The sequence below is a fragment of the Penicillium canescens genome (genome assembly GCF_028828765.1).
Source record: "Penicillium canescens strain IBT 15451 chromosome Unknown utg000003l_segment0_segment0, whole genome shotgun sequence".
Lineage (NCBI taxonomy): Eukaryota > Fungi > Ascomycota > Eurotiomycetes > Eurotiales > Aspergillaceae > Penicillium > Penicillium canescens.
Genome location: NW_026703965.1, coordinates 1,902,395 through 1,918,709, shown reverse-complemented (window position 1 = coordinate 1,918,709; position 16,315 = coordinate 1,902,395). Strand labels below are relative to the sequence as shown.

General features: G+C 49.3%; 5 protein-coding genes across 5 annotated transcripts; 1 reads left to right on the top strand and 4 right to left on the bottom strand.

The window, feature by feature from the left end:
* Window positions 1-403: 403 nt before the first annotated feature.
* On the bottom strand, window positions 404-1,518 carry N7446_004167 (uncharacterized protein; the record flags this gene model as incomplete). Its single annotated transcript, XM_058512916.1, has 2 exons — window positions 404-843; window positions 1,341-1,518. The coding sequence occupies 2 exons, from the start codon at window positions 1,516-1,518 to the stop codon at window positions 404-406; spliced, it is 618 nt and encodes a 205-aa protein (XP_058374245.1).
* An 821-nt stretch (window positions 1,519-2,339) lies between these two features.
* On the top strand, window positions 2,340-2,987 carry N7446_004166 (uncharacterized protein; the record flags this gene model as incomplete). Its single annotated transcript, XM_058512915.1, has 1 exon — window positions 2,340-2,987. The coding sequence occupies one exon, from the start codon at window positions 2,340-2,342 to the stop codon at window positions 2,985-2,987; it is 648 nt and encodes a 215-aa protein (XP_058374244.1).
* A 636-nt stretch (window positions 2,988-3,623) lies between these two features.
* N7446_004165 (uncharacterized protein) lies at window positions 3,624-3,797 on the bottom strand (the record flags this gene model as incomplete). Its single annotated transcript, XM_058512914.1, has 1 exon — window positions 3,624-3,797. One exon carries the CDS (start codon window positions 3,795-3,797, stop codon window positions 3,624-3,626), a length of 174 nt encoding a protein of 57 aa, XP_058374243.1.
* A 1,383-nt stretch (window positions 3,798-5,180) lies between these two features.
* Window positions 5,181-7,014, bottom strand: N7446_004164 (DUF3176 domain-containing protein; the record flags this gene model as incomplete). Its single annotated transcript, XM_058512913.1, has 2 exons — window positions 5,181-6,585; window positions 6,629-7,014. The coding sequence occupies 2 exons, from the start codon at window positions 7,012-7,014 to the stop codon at window positions 5,181-5,183; spliced, it is 1,791 nt and encodes a 596-aa protein (XP_058374242.1).
* A 3,011-nt stretch (window positions 7,015-10,025) lies between these two features.
* N7446_004163 (uncharacterized protein) lies at window positions 10,026-10,719 on the bottom strand (the record flags this gene model as incomplete). Its single annotated transcript, XM_058512912.1, has 2 exons — window positions 10,026-10,255; window positions 10,326-10,719. The coding sequence occupies 2 exons, from the start codon at window positions 10,717-10,719 to the stop codon at window positions 10,026-10,028; spliced, it is 624 nt and encodes a 207-aa protein (XP_058374241.1).
* Window positions 10,720-16,315: the final 5,596 nt, after the last annotated feature.

Below are 16,315 nucleotides of genomic sequence, written 5' to 3'. Positions count from 1 at the left end.
CCGCCTGTCAGCCTCGGTGGCTAACCGCTTTAAGTATTATGTACCGCTCCAGAACGTCGGCCCTAAATTCGGCCCCCCAATTCGGGAGAGTCGCCAGGAATGGTGCGCATAAAGCACCATTGATATAGCATCTTAGCATCTTAGGACCTTGGCTACGCAGTCAGCTCGGGATGGGTTCAGCTTAGCAGTAGATCCAGTCGAGTTCTAGGAGATTTAGGCCCCCCAGGTTATGAGTGTCAGTTCTTAGTACTGGTTCATATAGATATTCCAAGAACAGACAACCCTTAGGAAGAGCCCGGATTCTTGTATAAATAGGTTCGTTATTCCCGTCGAAAATGACCCAGACAACCAACTCAAGCAGCAATAGCAGCATATCAAGCCATCAAATCTACACAACTTTTTCTTAAAACCATTGCCTACCCACAACCCCAATATGCAGCTTTCGTACCTTTTCACTGCCCTCCTTGCAATGGGCGTTGCCTCGGCCTCGCCCGTTGAAGACCAAAATCTCGTCCAGCGAGGCTGCTCCGGCGGCAAGAAATGGGGTGACAACCACAACGCCGCCATCGACAATGCCGGCAAGTGGTGCACAGGTTCCGGCGGCCAAGGTGGCTACCGCGCTGGTCAAACAAAGTATGGCTGCTTCAACCTTCCCTTCGGCAAGAATAAATCCGAGTTCTGGCTTCAGCGCAAGGCCACCACTGGGGGAAGCCTTAGTTCGTCTCAGTGCGTTGCTTATCTGAACGAGCAAATCAACAATTGTGAGGCTGGTGGCTCCGGTGAGAGAAACGGATGGTACTTCCGGTGAGTTATTTACATTCTCTTCTCGGAGTTTCACTGCTTCTAGGGTGCTATTGAATATAGTACTAATGATTTATTCTAGGTCTGATGTCAATGCTGGCCGCTGCTAGAGGAGTCAACTAGGAGCTGTGTTTGTGCTAGGATAGGAGTGGTGTGGGGGATGGAAAGAAGAGACCTGCAAAGAACCGTCCAGTACATACGTGTTCTAACTATAGTCTTTCATTCAATATATGATATGTGCAGCCCTCAAACACCATAATATATCCCTCACTATAAATCACCGGTAACTAAGTAGCTTTTTGGTATTAAACTGATTGCTCCCAGAGTAGGGATCATAATTCCCAGGAGACCTACAGTTCGCAGGAGTAAACTGTATAGCTCCGGGGAACGAGAGGTTGTACCCTAGGAGCTTTTGTCAAAGATATACATGAAGCATACAGGATGAATGGAGATATGATCTGCAGGACCCGCATGGTGCATATGGATTCCTGAGGTCAATTTGGACGATCTGGCGTCGAACGAGCCAAACAGGGAATCACTTCTGTCGATTGGACGAGACATCTGTGGGTCTGTGGGTCTGGACAATCCCGCTTCCCCCGGGAGTCCCTGGATCCACTTTGAGAGACGAGAGGCCCGCTGGAGTTGGTGGTCGCTGTTGAGAGAGATCTCGAAACATGAGCTCATTTTCTTCATATGACCAGGTTGCAGGATGGTCATGTCAGGTAGTGGATGCGAGGTAGATACTCGTGTATCCTGGCTGTGGGTTAGAAGGTGTTCAGGGACGCGGACCTGTACGCCTCGAAAGGACGAAAAGAAAAGAGATAACGGGGCAGAATAGGGGAGCAGAAAAAAGGCGGTCAGAGCGGGTAGTCCCAGGCTTTGGCGGCGCCACTTGTACTCTCCTCTCTTTCCTTTCGCACGGCCCTCATGCTTATCTCCGCCATCCAAAGACTACAACCTGCAACGTAACTCAAGGGAAGACCAATATTGGACACCGGTTGAGGTTTATGTTTCTATTTTAGTACCTCACCTCAGTCAGAAGAACCGTTTGAACAGAAACTTGTATGAGGCTGCTGAGTGTTCAATGCCTGGCGTTCCAACAAGCCGAGCCTGTGAGGCGTGTCGGCAGCAAAAAAAGAAGTGTGATGAATCAAAACCCAAATGTTCGCGATGTACTCGCCTACTGATTCCATGTGTCGATAATGGAGTCCGGCGCTTCAAATTTCGGGAGCTGATCGTTCCCTCCTCGAAGGCGAAACAGCACCCTATCGAGAGATCGGCTGTTATTGTTACCCCCCTACGGCCCACAAGTCTGGTGACACCCAGCCACGAATCGTAAACACTAACGCCACACGAGCCTACTACACCAGAAGTGGAAATGGGTGCAAGACCTGCAGGTACGCCTCCTCAAACAGCCTTTGGTGACCAGCTCTAACTAAACCACCATAAATAGGACCCGGAAAGTACGTTGCGATGAGGCGAGGCCGGTATGCAAGCTGTGTGTCTCCACTGGCCGCAAGTGTGACGGCTATGCTACCATGTCAGCCAATGGATTCCCAAGGTCACAAAACCGTCCAATGTGGGCCCTTCAGGCTGTGGCCAATCCCATCCTGCCTCTCCCTGGCAAGAACCCCAAGGAACTGCGCAGCTTCCGTTTCTTCGTTGATGTGACAGCACCTTCTCTAGGAAGCGTCTTTAATTCTACATTTTGGAAGACGGAAATTCCTAGAGCGTGCTACCTTGACGATGCCATCCGTCATGCGATCGTTAGCCTCGCGTCAGCTCACGAGTCTTCTGTTTACACTGTACCTGCTAGCACGTCTACAATGCCTGACAATTTGCATACCCTTCGGCACTATAACCTAGCTGTTCAGGACCTGCTAAAGTCGTACTCACCCGATGGCTGGTGGCGGGTTCTTACCCTTAGCATTCTTTTCACATCTATTTGCTGCTTGGAGAACAAGTACCTTGAGGCGCAGATGCATTTCAAGTCTGGGTATAAGCTGATCTGCGAGATTGCCAAGCCCGACCCGCATTGCCCGCATGAATCTCTGCCCAACAAAAGAGTTCCAAATTGGAACCGGCTGCAAGGCCGAACACCCATACCAGTATCTGTTGCCTCCCTTCGATCCATGGTCGAAGCCTTCGAACTGCAAAACAGCAAGCTCGATGCTGCCAAAGCCTAATAGCTCCCCACGTTAGACTCGGCACTGGATTTTTGACCAGGCGTGTCTTTTTGTTGCGTTCCTGGGAATACCATATCTAGCATCTGTTGATCAAGAAACTTCCCCTCACCGATTTTGCAAGCGCTGGAGGCTTAGGCATGGGCCCACGGGTCAACTGACAAGACCAAACCTCAGCCCTCACTCACTGCTATCATTCTCTATCAAACAACCTTCAAACTCTACGTCCACTCTTCATCCACCCTTCACAAGCTGATTGACATGCTACCATTGCGTGAACACCAGATATTGTCAGAAATGGACCTCTTAAAGTGCCTGAATTTGGGCTACCTATCATCCAAATGCGGATGAATGAGGAGCAGATGGGTCTTTTTTCAGACGGTGGCCAACCTCTACTCCTTTGAGAAGTTATTAATAAAACACGGCATTGGACTCTGGTAAGTATGTGAAGATTGATGGTCCCATCAACATTCGCTACACACATTCTGGCCCCGGTCATTTGATTAATGATTTACTATGTCATGTGAGCCGTAAGGGAAAGATGCCAAGGTTTTGCATGGCAAAAGAAATCCGACAACTTCTTTCCTGTGGCAGGCCGAGGAAAGACTCATGCCGATGGGAATCCAGTTGTAGCTAAAATTAAATAATCCTGAGAAGAGTTCGTGTCTCGACATCCTTGCTGGCGACCCACCAACCGCCACTGATCTGCGTCTTCGGGAAAGAGACATGGATAATTTCGCTCTCCGTTGCTTCAATAGTCTGGCGCACGACCGAGAAGTGAGTGGTGTTCAGGTCACCAGTACCCTGCTCCATCTTCCGAGCTACTACACTGTCAACTCAAAATTCGTCCGTGTCAATCTGTGGTGGCTTAAGACATTACGTGCGCGATCTTCGACGCCAGACCGGTACAGACGCTGATGGTTTTGCTAGAATTGCCGACGAGCCCTGCACATTCCAAGCAGTACCAGGGCTTAGGGTTCGCCGTGCATGTATGCAATACATCTACACGTTTTCCCCTATGTGATTGCTTCGGTTCTTGTTCTAGGCCCCTCTTTGCTAGGATGCTCCATTGCTTATTGCCACGTACTGCTTGGCGATATTGCTGTCGGATTAGATAGACTCCGCACATCGGCTGATGTCGAGACTGAAGTGTGCTATCAATGCTCGATGTTGCCCTTACGCAGAGATTAACTCTGGGAATAGTCGCTGGAATTCTTTTATATAGCTCACTGATACATAAGTTGTAACAAAATGGAGTGCCTAGGTGTTCCTATTGACCATCGACTACGGGGAGCGATTCGTGAGGCAAGATGTAACGATATAGATAAGGATAATTCTGAGCACATTCAGCTCCCCTATAGCTTTGGATCGTCACTCGAGGTCGATGAGAGTGACTACCCGATATGTGACCTGAGCTTCGGACTCGAAATGGCGCGACCGGAATTGAAGGGTGGTGTGCTTATTGTACTGGAACGGCCGCATTCGAAACAGGAAAGCTCGGACGGCTTTATGGAAGGCAAACGCAACTGCCGAACCATTAATGCAGTTTCGGACCTTATTTCTGCTGTAAACAACGCTAAGTTGGATTTTGACGATGTCAGCCTATTTAATACAATACCTTTTCTGGATTAGACAGTCGCGGGAAAAGATCACCAAGATATCACCGATGAAGCACAGACTGTTTTCGCCGATATGGTTAGGGCTAAAGACCCTGATATCATTCTATGCTGCTTCAAAGCTGAGTCTCGGAACTTAGTCTATCTCTGTGTATTTTGTCACTTTGAGTCGTGTTACCCAGGCAGCACAGCATAGGTATTATTGTCGTACGATGTACCCCTCCCTTCGGCCTTTCCAATAATGAGAAAGGTCTCCTCAGGTAGATAAGGCAATGATTCTCCGTACGACGGATCATGACCAAATCGTTGAAAAAAAACAAATGGAGGAACATGGAATGGACAATCTTCGAACTGTGTTCACTACCAGATCGAGTGGTCGAGTGGAAGGTTACTCTAAGTAACCGGCCTGTGAAAAGGTCAGCGGAGTTGCTGGTACACCATATTTAGCTAGATGGCTCGGTCCTGAAAGCCAATGCAGTTGACAATACTTGAACATTCTTGGGATTCTGTTGGTTGTAGGCGGCGATAAATATCCTGCTCACTCTGCATGGGCTGCAAATTGGCTGCAGCCTCGACATCTCTAGTTCAATTGCGCACTCAGTTGCCACATCTTTCCATCTTTCACAAGTTTCGCCAACACCTCTTCACTCAAATCATCCATTCGAACGGGATCCCGCGTCTCACGAAGCTTCTCTTGGAAAACTTGATCTAGGCCCGAACAAAACATTGGAATATTTGAAGACTTCCATACGTCCACTCCGCTCTTCTTCGTCTGGAGTGCGGTCACCACCAGGAATGCAACAGTCGCAAATACAAGACAGACCGGCAGTGTAATCCACTGCCAACGTACCCTAATCTGCGTCTCATTCTGCCACGAAAGCCCATCCGCAGTGCCTAGAGCCTCGTCCTGAGGGACACCGTCCAGTTGACCCCATGATGCAAATTCTCGTTGACTAGCTCTACCCGATTGGCGAATGAAAGTGCTAATTCCTGCTGCGATATTGGAAAACAGGGTCTGCGGTGATGATTCCATCAAAGGCTGGAAGAGTTCACTCTCTATCGACGTTGATGTTGACTCAAATTTAAAACCAGTCCCGATGCAGATAGTTGTACCGACACCATCCATTTGTAACTTTTTCCTTAGCCATTCTCTTATGTTGTCGTGAGAACCTCGGCTGATTATAAAATCTGGCGTTGAGGTATTTCCTGATCCAAGCTTTAAATATCCCGACTCCGTGGAGGTGGCGCTCGGGGTGACTGATGTACTAAGTGTTTCTTCTTCGGTTCGGTGTTCCTTTGTAACAGACGAGAGAGTTTTGATACACCAGTGTAGACTGCATTGCACCGCAGTCCCTTTAGTGGTATTTCCTCCTAAGGAAAAGGTAAGGGACGTAAAGTCCAGTAGTGTGCTGTTGCCATAATCCTTTAGTCCAGCTATTGACCGCATGCTGTTGGAGCCGGAGCTCATATCTGTTTTCAGTAGTTTCTGATTGATGCTACCGTGGCGATGCAATGTGCGAGATGGCTCAATGCTAGCATTGAAGCCATTCGGGAGGCGAAAGTAGTCAATAGGTAACCCGTCTCCCCCACATCTAGATGAATTAAGTGCTAGCAAGTGAGAGATGTCTACGCACTCAGAGCAGAGGCTGAGCGTCGTAAATCGCGAGATAGAACATTCTCCGGTCGGACATAAAGGATTGACGGCAGGGTAAGATTTCTGAGCGTCATTCGTCGAAAGATTCGCTTCCGAACTAGCGAAGACGGCCCCGAACATTGCTGCTAACATGCCACTCGGTGGTATAACGGACCTAATGTCGATTGGGAAAAACAATGATTGCGCGCGATCGGTGGATGCAGAGGCATCCGAAGGCACCAAGTTATTCTCAATTGTCGCCATCTGCTGCACGAAAGGTCCGATGCCGACTGCGATAATTGTGACGACAACGCCAAGCGTGGCATAGTGTCTAGACAACCGCAATATCAGCCTCTGTCATATGCTATTACGTTCAAGAACAGACCAAACCATACTTGATGCGTGTGAAGCTCCAAAGAAACATGATACACCCAGGAACCCCCCGACTCGCCGAATCGTACGCATTCATATCTGCGAGCGATCGGTGCGCTTGACTAAAATAAACCCATTTAGATTGGTTTAAGCAGCTGGCTATTGCGCTCAGCGCAAGGGCTGTTAAGATCTGCGAAAGCCACGATAACGCAGAGTTCATAGTGATGCCTAATGGCCACTCTGGCATAGACTTTCTATCATATACTTGCAATACACCGACGATTGCAAGCAATGCGCCTAGACTGCCAAAGCAGCAGGCACTCTCAAGCACCCAGTGGTTGTTTGCTCTGCTTCGAAAAGACTTTGGAGGAAAAGAAAGGCAATCGCCCTCTTTGCCTGGCGATCGCATTTTTGTATATTTCGAATCAAGAGACATGGTTTGATGATGGTTCCTTGGTAGAGCGCTTTATAGATCGAAGTTATCTGCAGATTGGATCTCTTGACGGGACGATTCTCCTTTTTCTATGTCCCCTCAGACTTAGCCCGGGCTTTCGATGCGGCTGAGTTTGCTTGGCCACAGGATCTTCATGTCTAAATAGGAAATAATCGGCAGGGTTACAGGGAGTAGGTATACGGTGAGGCATGCGTACGGGAGAGGCTTACAAGAATTTCTGGCCGGCTATTTTCCTGTGTCCTTTATGCAGTTTTAATAAGCCGATACTTCGTCGCTACCGTATCGGCAGCGTTTTCGAGGCCGGGTAATAAACATGGGCGAGAATAATACAATAATCCGGTGTTTTGATGGTATAAGGCCCTAGACCGGTAATATTTTTGTTATTTCTAAAAGTAGTTTAGCGCATCTTGGCATCGTGGACAAAAACACAAAGAGTGTAGGTGGTGACACCGATTTCCGGAAGTACTGTAATCAAAAATCCAAGTTTAAAACCTTTTCAGTCTGTTTCCGTTTCAGGGCTACAGCGTGCGAAGCGCGCGTTACCAGTACAATACAGTCTGACGGGGATTACCAGGGAATGGATAAAATCAGACTAGCGTGTTTTAAGCTAGGGTTTGGGAATGAAAATCTAAGAGTGTAGAGGTAAATCTGATTTCGAATACTACTGTACCAGTAATTCTTCAACTCCGACCTAGTCGACCAGCCTGTCAACGCTCACGGCGGAGCATCCGCCTTCATCGATGACTACTTCCGCTGGCGAGTAGGCCACTCGGCCGAAGAGAACCTAGCCAAGATCCAATCGGAAGACATTCCCCGTATTGAGGCATGGGCCCGTCGAACGGGGTCTTGCTTTGCAGCCGAGAAAACCGAACTGATTCACATCACCAGGAAAAGACGCGAACAGCTTCAGGGTCAAGTGGTTATGAACGGGAAGACAGTCGAACCGTCACCCACAGCCAAACTGCTGGGCGTGGTGTTCGACCAGGAGCTTCGCTGGAAGGAACATGTCCAGCAAGCGATCAAACGTGCAATCAAGGTCAGCATTGCTTTGGGCGGGCTGCGGCATCTACGCCCTGAACAGATGCGACAGCTCTACCAAGCCTGCGTGACGCCGGTCATGGACTACGCGTCGACGGTCTGGCACGACCCTTTGCGAGACAAGACCCACCTACGACACTTGAATACAGTCCAGAGAACCACATTGATACGCATCCTATCAGCTTTCAGGACAGTGGCCACCACGACTCTGGAAGTGGAAGCACATATTTTGCCAACACATCTCCGACTGCGCCACCGAGCGCAGAACACCATCGCAAGCCTTCACACCCTGCCGCGCGACCATCCGATTTGGGATACACTCCGGCGAGCCCAGAAACGTAGGAACAACATCGGGTCGTACGCTCGGTTCCCACTGGCGGAAGCCCTGAAGACTATGAACCTAGAAAGATTAGATGAAGTAGAGACGATCGATCCACGACCACTGCCACCGTGGCGAGCCGAGTCTTTCACGGATATTGAGTTCGGGTCAGACCGAGAGACGGCAAGAGAACAAGCGGACATGGTGCGGTCCACATCCGCCATTGTGGTCTACTCGGATGCCTCGGGACGTGAAGGCCACCTAGGCGCTGCAGTCGTTGCACTCGACAACAACCTAGGAGTCATCGAGTCCCAGCAGGTCCAGGTGGGACCGATGGACCGATGGTCGGTTCACGTAGCTGAGCTGATAGGTATATTCTACGCTGTCAGTACAGTGTTCAAGATTAGCCATCAACGGCTTAGAACGGAACAAAATGGAACAACAACGGCAACGATCCTCTGCGACAGCAAGTCAGCGTTGCAGGCGATCGAAAACCCAGGAAATAAGTCAGGACAACGCATCATCCACGCGATCCTCCAGGCGGCCGCAGAGGTTCAAGCAAAGGGAATCGCGCTCCGCCTCCAATGGATACCCGGACACTGCGACGATCCAGGGAACGACGCAGCAGATCGGTTGGCCAAAGACGCGGCAAGCCCGGGCAAAACACACCCATTCCGCCCTTTGCTGACAAGGAAGAGAGCACTTATCCGGGACAAGATCCGCGCTCATTGGGAGCGGGAATGGAAAGCATCAACCAAAGGCGGTCACCTGCGAAAAATCGATAGCACTCTACCGGCGACCTACACCAGGAAGCTGTATGGGAATTTGCCCAGGGGCCGGGCGTACCTGTTGACACAGCTACGCACGGGCCACAATTGGCTATCCACCTATGCCAAGACCTTCGGCTTCCGCGACAATGATCAGTGTGTGTGCGGCGCGCAAGAAACAGTCACCCACGTGCTGGTGGACTGTCCAAACTTGAGGGAAATCCGAAGGGAGCTAAGACGTGAAGCTGGGGACGCGTTCAACGACGTGTCGAGTCTGCTGGGAGGCTCAACCGAAGGTAGGAGAGGTAAGCCAGACATCGTGTCGCGGGCTAGGACGGTCAAAGCCGTACTAGACTTCGCTGAGGCGTCACAAAGATTCAAAAGTCGCGCGCCATGAGGGCAGCCTAATAACTTAAACGGCACCTGGGCCATGATAGGCCTTGACGAGGCTCCAAGTTCGTTTTCAGGAAGTGGGACATTACACGTGTACATACAAGGATATATATAGTTGTTGTATCCTGTATATCGCCAAAAGCGAGAGGTCAGGGTAAATGATATCATCCATCCATCCATACTGTACCAGTAATTATGAAATTTGCGCTAGGAATCGACTATAACCATATCCATTTGCAGACCGATTCCAGGCGTTTGTAATGCTGCATTAAGTCTGTCAAGGTAGTAGTCCACACCGCGAAGACCAAAGCGATAGGGCAGGTTTTAAGATAAAACTCCTTAAGACCGAACAACTAGGTATGAGCTACAATCCCAGCCAGTATGGTGAAATCTATTCTTTCCTTTCTCTCTGATGACAGAGCTTGCCACATGGAAGCCTAGTCCGCAAGTCAAGTGCGATCGCTCGGAGTCGCCTTACGGCGAGCCATCGCAGCCACATCTGAACCGGGAGGATTGAAGTCCACGAAGCCATGTTTCAAGTATAGCGATGCTCCCTCCTTGCTGGCATCCACGTAGGCCGCAACGCCATCCTTATCCGCCAAGTCGCAGCCCCACTGGACAAGCATAGAGCCAGCTCCGCGCCGTTGGTAATCAGGATGAGTACCAAGTGTATCCAGGTCTTTTGTTGTTTGGTTTCGGGTCAGTAACACTGTCTTCCTTTGTGAATTTTAAAGGGGTCCCATTCATACAGTAATGTTTCTCATCGCCCATGACACGTTTCCTCGCCTGCTCCAATTCTGCAATGAAATCCTCACATTCCTGGTAAGGCGAGTCTGCATGCCAATGCGGAAAGCGACGACCTCGCTCATCTGGCATGGCCAGGTCCCATTTGCCAAAGGCAACTAGCCGCGGTCGGCCTTGCTCATCTTTTGACTCGGTATCAACTACTCGCAGGTATCTGCAGTGAGACTTCTGGATGTCCTCCAGGTGCCAATTTCGGTGCCATTGGTGCATACCGGGGGTGTTTGGAAAAAGTTGCCCGATCACGGGCTGTGTGAAGGAAGCGAACCATAATTCAGTGATGGCGGGGACGTCTTCCGGTGTCGCTGGTTCTAGCACGAGAGAATTGGTTGTTGATCCCATATCGGAATTGGTTTGTATACGCGTTCAAGTGTCTAGCGAAGGGTATTGATATTGACTAGGGGTTCGCACCAGGGCAGATTCAAGAAAGAGGGCTATTTCCCGTTGAAACACGGCTCCGCAGTGAGAATAAAATCCGCTTGATGGTTGCTGGGGGCATTGAGATGCGTTTCAGGGGGCGGCTTGAGGAGCCGGGGTGTGCATAGTACCTTCAAAGGAAGAGGTGCGAGCCGATAAGAGAGTTGCAATGGCTCCCTGCACATGTGGATTTATAAACCCTTCGACGGCAAGGATAAATTCAAAAATGCCGCATATAACGAGAAGGCCCAACCACTTGCATTGGCCAGTAGGATGAGCAGTTATGCTTTGGCCCCCAGCAGCCCCATGTCCCATCATACGATGCGCTCAATCATTGCTAATGCGACCAGGTCCGTCCCCAAGGTTGGTTTCAAATGCAAAAAAAGCACACTTTCTATGTTGGGAGCCATCGCCGGATGTGAAAAGCTTGTTTCTTTATCAAGTCAATTAGATGTAATTTCCATGATTTGGGAAGGATGCCAAGGCATGTCCATGTCGCGTCCAGCATTAATTTATAGCCATTGGCTAGGTTGGTCGGGCGACCACTTCCCACCGTTGCTGGCCTGGGGGTGTGTTTCCTCCGACATTATGTGCGCATGGCTCGACTGGCTGTCGACCTCCCAATCCTGCGTGACCAAAATTTGATCTCGTCGCATCGGCAAAGGGAAGCTTTCGTGGCTCTCGAACCTGATCTTGTGGCCGCGCGACTTGGACTGCCCTTGTGATTGCGAGCGCCTCTTATAGCTCCAAGAGGTCGAATCTTCCACGCCATCAAGCTTGAGCCCGTTCGATCGCATCCAGGACAGGAAGGGGCTCAGTTGCCCCCAACAGGCCGTCACAATACTGAGGCACTGAATTATCACTTCGAAAATGGTAATTTCACACATCTGAAACGTTGGGTCGTTGGTTTTTCTGCCCTTCTTAAGAAAGCCGAGCTGGACGATCGTTGCGATCGTCACACTATCGAGGGAAAGAGAATGAGTGAGTTTCGAGCTTGGAACTATGGGGAAGAGAGTACTCCGTAGAGCCGGGTCACTCACAAGAGCCGAGGCAGGAAGATACCCGCAAAACCCAGGCGTCGACCCCGCGTCGTTTGGACTCTAGAAATTAGGAACATCGCCTGAGCGACAATCAAAAGGTCGGTGACGATGTTGGCGATAGCGATGAAGTAGCGCCAAGCTAACTAGATATGCCTCGTCGAATCGTATTAGTATTTTCCGGATTGGGGCGTAGGAAGTAATAGGGACAAAAGAAGATACCACCTACCAAGTTAAAGCATTGGCCGTTCTGGAAGTCCCAGGTATGGGGCAGAGAGCACTGGAATGCAGTCCCAAAGATTGCAACAACTGCCCAGGCATATACAATGGCCTCGACGCCTCTGGCGAGCCATTTATCTTTGGGAGATGGTGTAAGACTCCGGATAAACACGACCAGAGATAGTTTCGAGAACATGAGGCTTAGGAGGTACAGAAGAGACCCCGCGAAAAGGTTCTGGTAATGAGCACATTAACCTTGGTTCCAAAATAAAACAAGTGAACGATAGAAGGCGGGAGATGCGTACTTTCATCACCTGCTCCATATCGGCGCTGGAGACATCTTTGAAATGCTTTCCATAGCCGGATCCAACTGCCAGCGAAACAACAATACTCTGACCGATGCCGAGGACCAGAGACGCAATGATCAGGAGATCATCCGTGGTGAGCCTTTTGAACAGTCGAATTTTAGTTACCAGTCGAGCAGAGACACTAAAAATAATTGTGACCAAAAGAACCCAGGTGGTGACATTGACCGCCGGGTCTTTGGTGTCACCTTTGAATCGTGTCCCCATTGAGCCAAAATATGTGAAGCAGAGGGGAGAGTAAAAAAGGAAAGGAGAGTATTAGGGAGTATAATCATGCTGAGGGAACATGTCTTAAGCTTTTTATTATATCGCTGTGCGATCTGGTAGTGCCGCGCATTCGATTTCCAGTGCCCAGAAAAGAGAGACCAGGATTCAAATCCCCTCTCAGCACGTATCAGTATACTATGTATATGAAGGTCCCTGAAGGAGCGTTATGGTTCCTCCAGGTTTCCCAAACTCGTGTGACGCTTGTTCCCTTCCCGTACCATCTCGATCTCTATATATGCTCTATATGTTTGCCTGCTTTATCACTTGATGGTTTTTTTTTTTTTTTTTTTTTTTTTCCATTCACAGTAGTCATTGTAAAAGGACAAATTAATGTCGAGAAGTCTTATCATGTTCAAGCTCCCCCTTTACTCGAAGGATTCGCCCCGAGGTCTGGCCCCCGGACTCTTGCATTAGTTCAAACCTCATTTTATTGCTGCCCTATGAGTAGCCACCGATATGTGGCGTAGTCCAATTGGGTATAGTGCGCTTCCTGGGGGATCTGTCCCGCGTGTGATCGACATTGCCGCATAGCACATTATGGGCCCCAAACCTCCATGGGGCGTCGGGCAGAGGGCGGAGCGCGCCTGAGATTAAATTGCAACAATCATATGCGTTAGCGTCATCTACTCGCGTGCTTGCTATTATAGTCGATGTAACATCCAAGGTACATCCATCTAGTCAAATCGGATACCCTTCCACCCGCATTCCGATACTTAGCCCACGGACTTTTTCCCACTATTTTTGTACTTTTAACCCAGCTGCATTCCTCATATTTACCTTGCTGTTCACTTCCCACTTGTCCTTCAATTCTGTTCGTTCGAAGGGGAAAAAAAAAGAAAAGAAAAGAAAAGAAAAGCCATGGTGGCCCATGAATTAAAGAGCAATACTTCCGTCACCAGCAGGGGCGCGAGGCCGGTGGATCGTGATAATGCGCATCTCCAGCGGATGGGAAAGAAGCCAGTCCTTAAGGTATGCAACGCATCCTTCAATGTCACAAATCTCACCTTGCCAGACTATTGACACTTCCATCTAATCAGCGAAACTTCGGCATTCTATCGATCCTCGGCTTCAGCTGTACTATTCTGGGTACTTGGGAAGGCCTGCTTGGGTGAGTCGGTCCAATTCCAAATTTTCACGGAATCCATCGCTAATCGGTCGCCTAGCACCTTCACTGGCCCTCTCACAAAGTGTGTTCGCACGGTCAACAACTTGCTGCCTTGCAACATTCTCTAACAGATATCAGTGGCGGCTCCGGCGGTGCGATCTATGCCTACATCTTCGGATGGGTTGGCTGTTTTGCCAATTTCATGGTCTTGTCGGAATTGGCCTCCATGTATGTTGCTCTTTCTTGATTGATCTAAGGCTAGAGTCAGAGCTAACTGTCAAATAGGGCGCCCACCGCAGGAGGCCAATACCACTGGGCTGCCATGCTTGCACCGGGCAGACTTCAGAAGTTCCTGAGTTTCATTACAGGTTGATTTCCGCCTCATGCACAGACTTAAACTATTCATTATCACTGACACTTGAACTTGTAGGATGGTTTGCTGTTCTCGGCTGGCAGAGTGCCTTCGCCGCCTGTGCCTTTTTAACAGGAAAGATGATCCAGGGTGCCGCGATCGTAGGAAACAACCTATACAATGCTCTGCCTTGGGAAGGAACATTGATTGTCTGGGGTTCGCTGAGTCTTGCATTGGTCGTAAACTTGCTCGGCGGCAACTTGCTGCCCCGTATTGAGGCGGTCATTTTGGTTGTGCATATTCTTGGGTTCTTCGGCATCATAATCCCCCTCATCTATATGGCGGACCATAACACAAAGGAACAGGTTTTTCTGTCTTTCCAAAATGGAGGAGGTTTTGCCACGCAAGGACTATCCTGGTTCGTTGGTATGACCAGCTGTGCTTTTGCCTTCGCTGGAGGTGATGCCGCCGTGCATGTAAGTTTCCTTAGAGTTACGCTTTCCTCTACACGCTTCTGGTTAACAAACCCTTAAATAGATGTCTGAAGAGGTCGCAAATGCCTCGACTGTCATCCCCAACGCCCTTATGATTAGTGTCGGAATCAACGGCTGCCTAGGCTTTGGTATGATCATTGTTATGATGTTCTGCGCCGACTCCGACCTCGGTGGTAAGCTGGGGAAAATCACTGGATATAACTTTATGGGCATCTTCATGGAAGCAACAGACTCAGTGCCGGGTTCATTGACCATGTGTGCTATCGTTATCACTATTTATGTCTGTTCCCTCATGGGTCTACTGGCTGCGGCGTCTCGGCAGCTTTGGTCTTTCTCTCGAGATAGGGGTGTTCCCGGGTGGCGATGGTGGAATCAGGTAAATACTTCTCCATTAATCAGAAGTCTTGCAATGGTCTAATATTTGCTGTTTCAGGTTTCTTCCACGAAACAGTTGCCTATTTTCGCCATCCTTCTTACAGTGACCGTCGCTGTGTTGCTTTCCCTGATTAACATTGGTTCCGATACCGCTATGGAGGACATTGTGTCCATGGCAGTGTCGGGTATCTACCTCTCTTACCTCACGGTTTCTGTTTTGCTCTTTTACCGCCGCGTCCATGGCGACATCTCCCGATATAATGACAACGAGGATGATATTGTCAACGTGCCCGGTGCAAAGCTTGTCTGGGGACCGTTCCATTGCCCCGGCATCATTGGTACCGTTATCAATGGGTATGCGATCATCTACATCAGCATCGTCGTCTTTTTCAGCTTCTGGCCAAGTACAATGGACCCAACAGTGGAGACGATGAACTGGAGCGTTCTGGCAATCGGAGGCAGCGTCTTCCTTGCCATTATATACTACGTTGTGCGCGCCCGACACGTCTACAAGGGTCCTATTGTGGAAGTCTCCTTATAGAGAGTTGCCACATGGGGCTGTTGAGGAGACAGTCAATAGCCTATTAGTAGCTTTCAGAGAGGGTGGCTAAATCAAGATTGTAAACGGTTCCACCATGGTTTTTGGCCATGCTTGGAACAGTAGCACTCGTCAGTTCGGGGCTGGCATCATTTATTGCCTAACCGCTGTTGCTAAACCATTCGGTTGCCAGGAAGCCCCAATCAGCATGCCCAAAAATCCATGTGAATTTAAAGAATGTTGGTTCCTCTAACAGCAGAGTACCTTAGTAGCAGTCCTCTTCTACCACTGCTCAGTGATCAATAGTATATTTAAGTGTACGTGATGTTACGACGACTAAGATTTTGGTAAAAAGGGGGCTTAAACCGGCATCCAGTGTAGCCATTTTCGGCAGCCGATTTACCGTCAATTAGCGTTGTGGTGTAATGTTGGTGATAGATCCCACCGATCTGATAATGTATATCCACGGTAACTCTTAATGCTATCTCACGCTGTATATATATGTACCTGCAAGTTCCTTCTACTGGAGTCACTTTCTGTTGCTTTTTAGGTGTTCCTGGAATATCTATACATGTCGTTCCCTTGAGCCTCATCGTATCCACAACGCTAACTCGAAACACACCCCGAGCCTCACTAGCCTCCATCTGAGCGCTTATATTCACCAGCTTCGCCCTTTCACATAAAGTGACTATAATAATGACTCATAACCCTTAACTGCTTTCGCCTAGCAAGCGACTATCTTTCATCCTTACAAGGTTGTCGCGTTGAC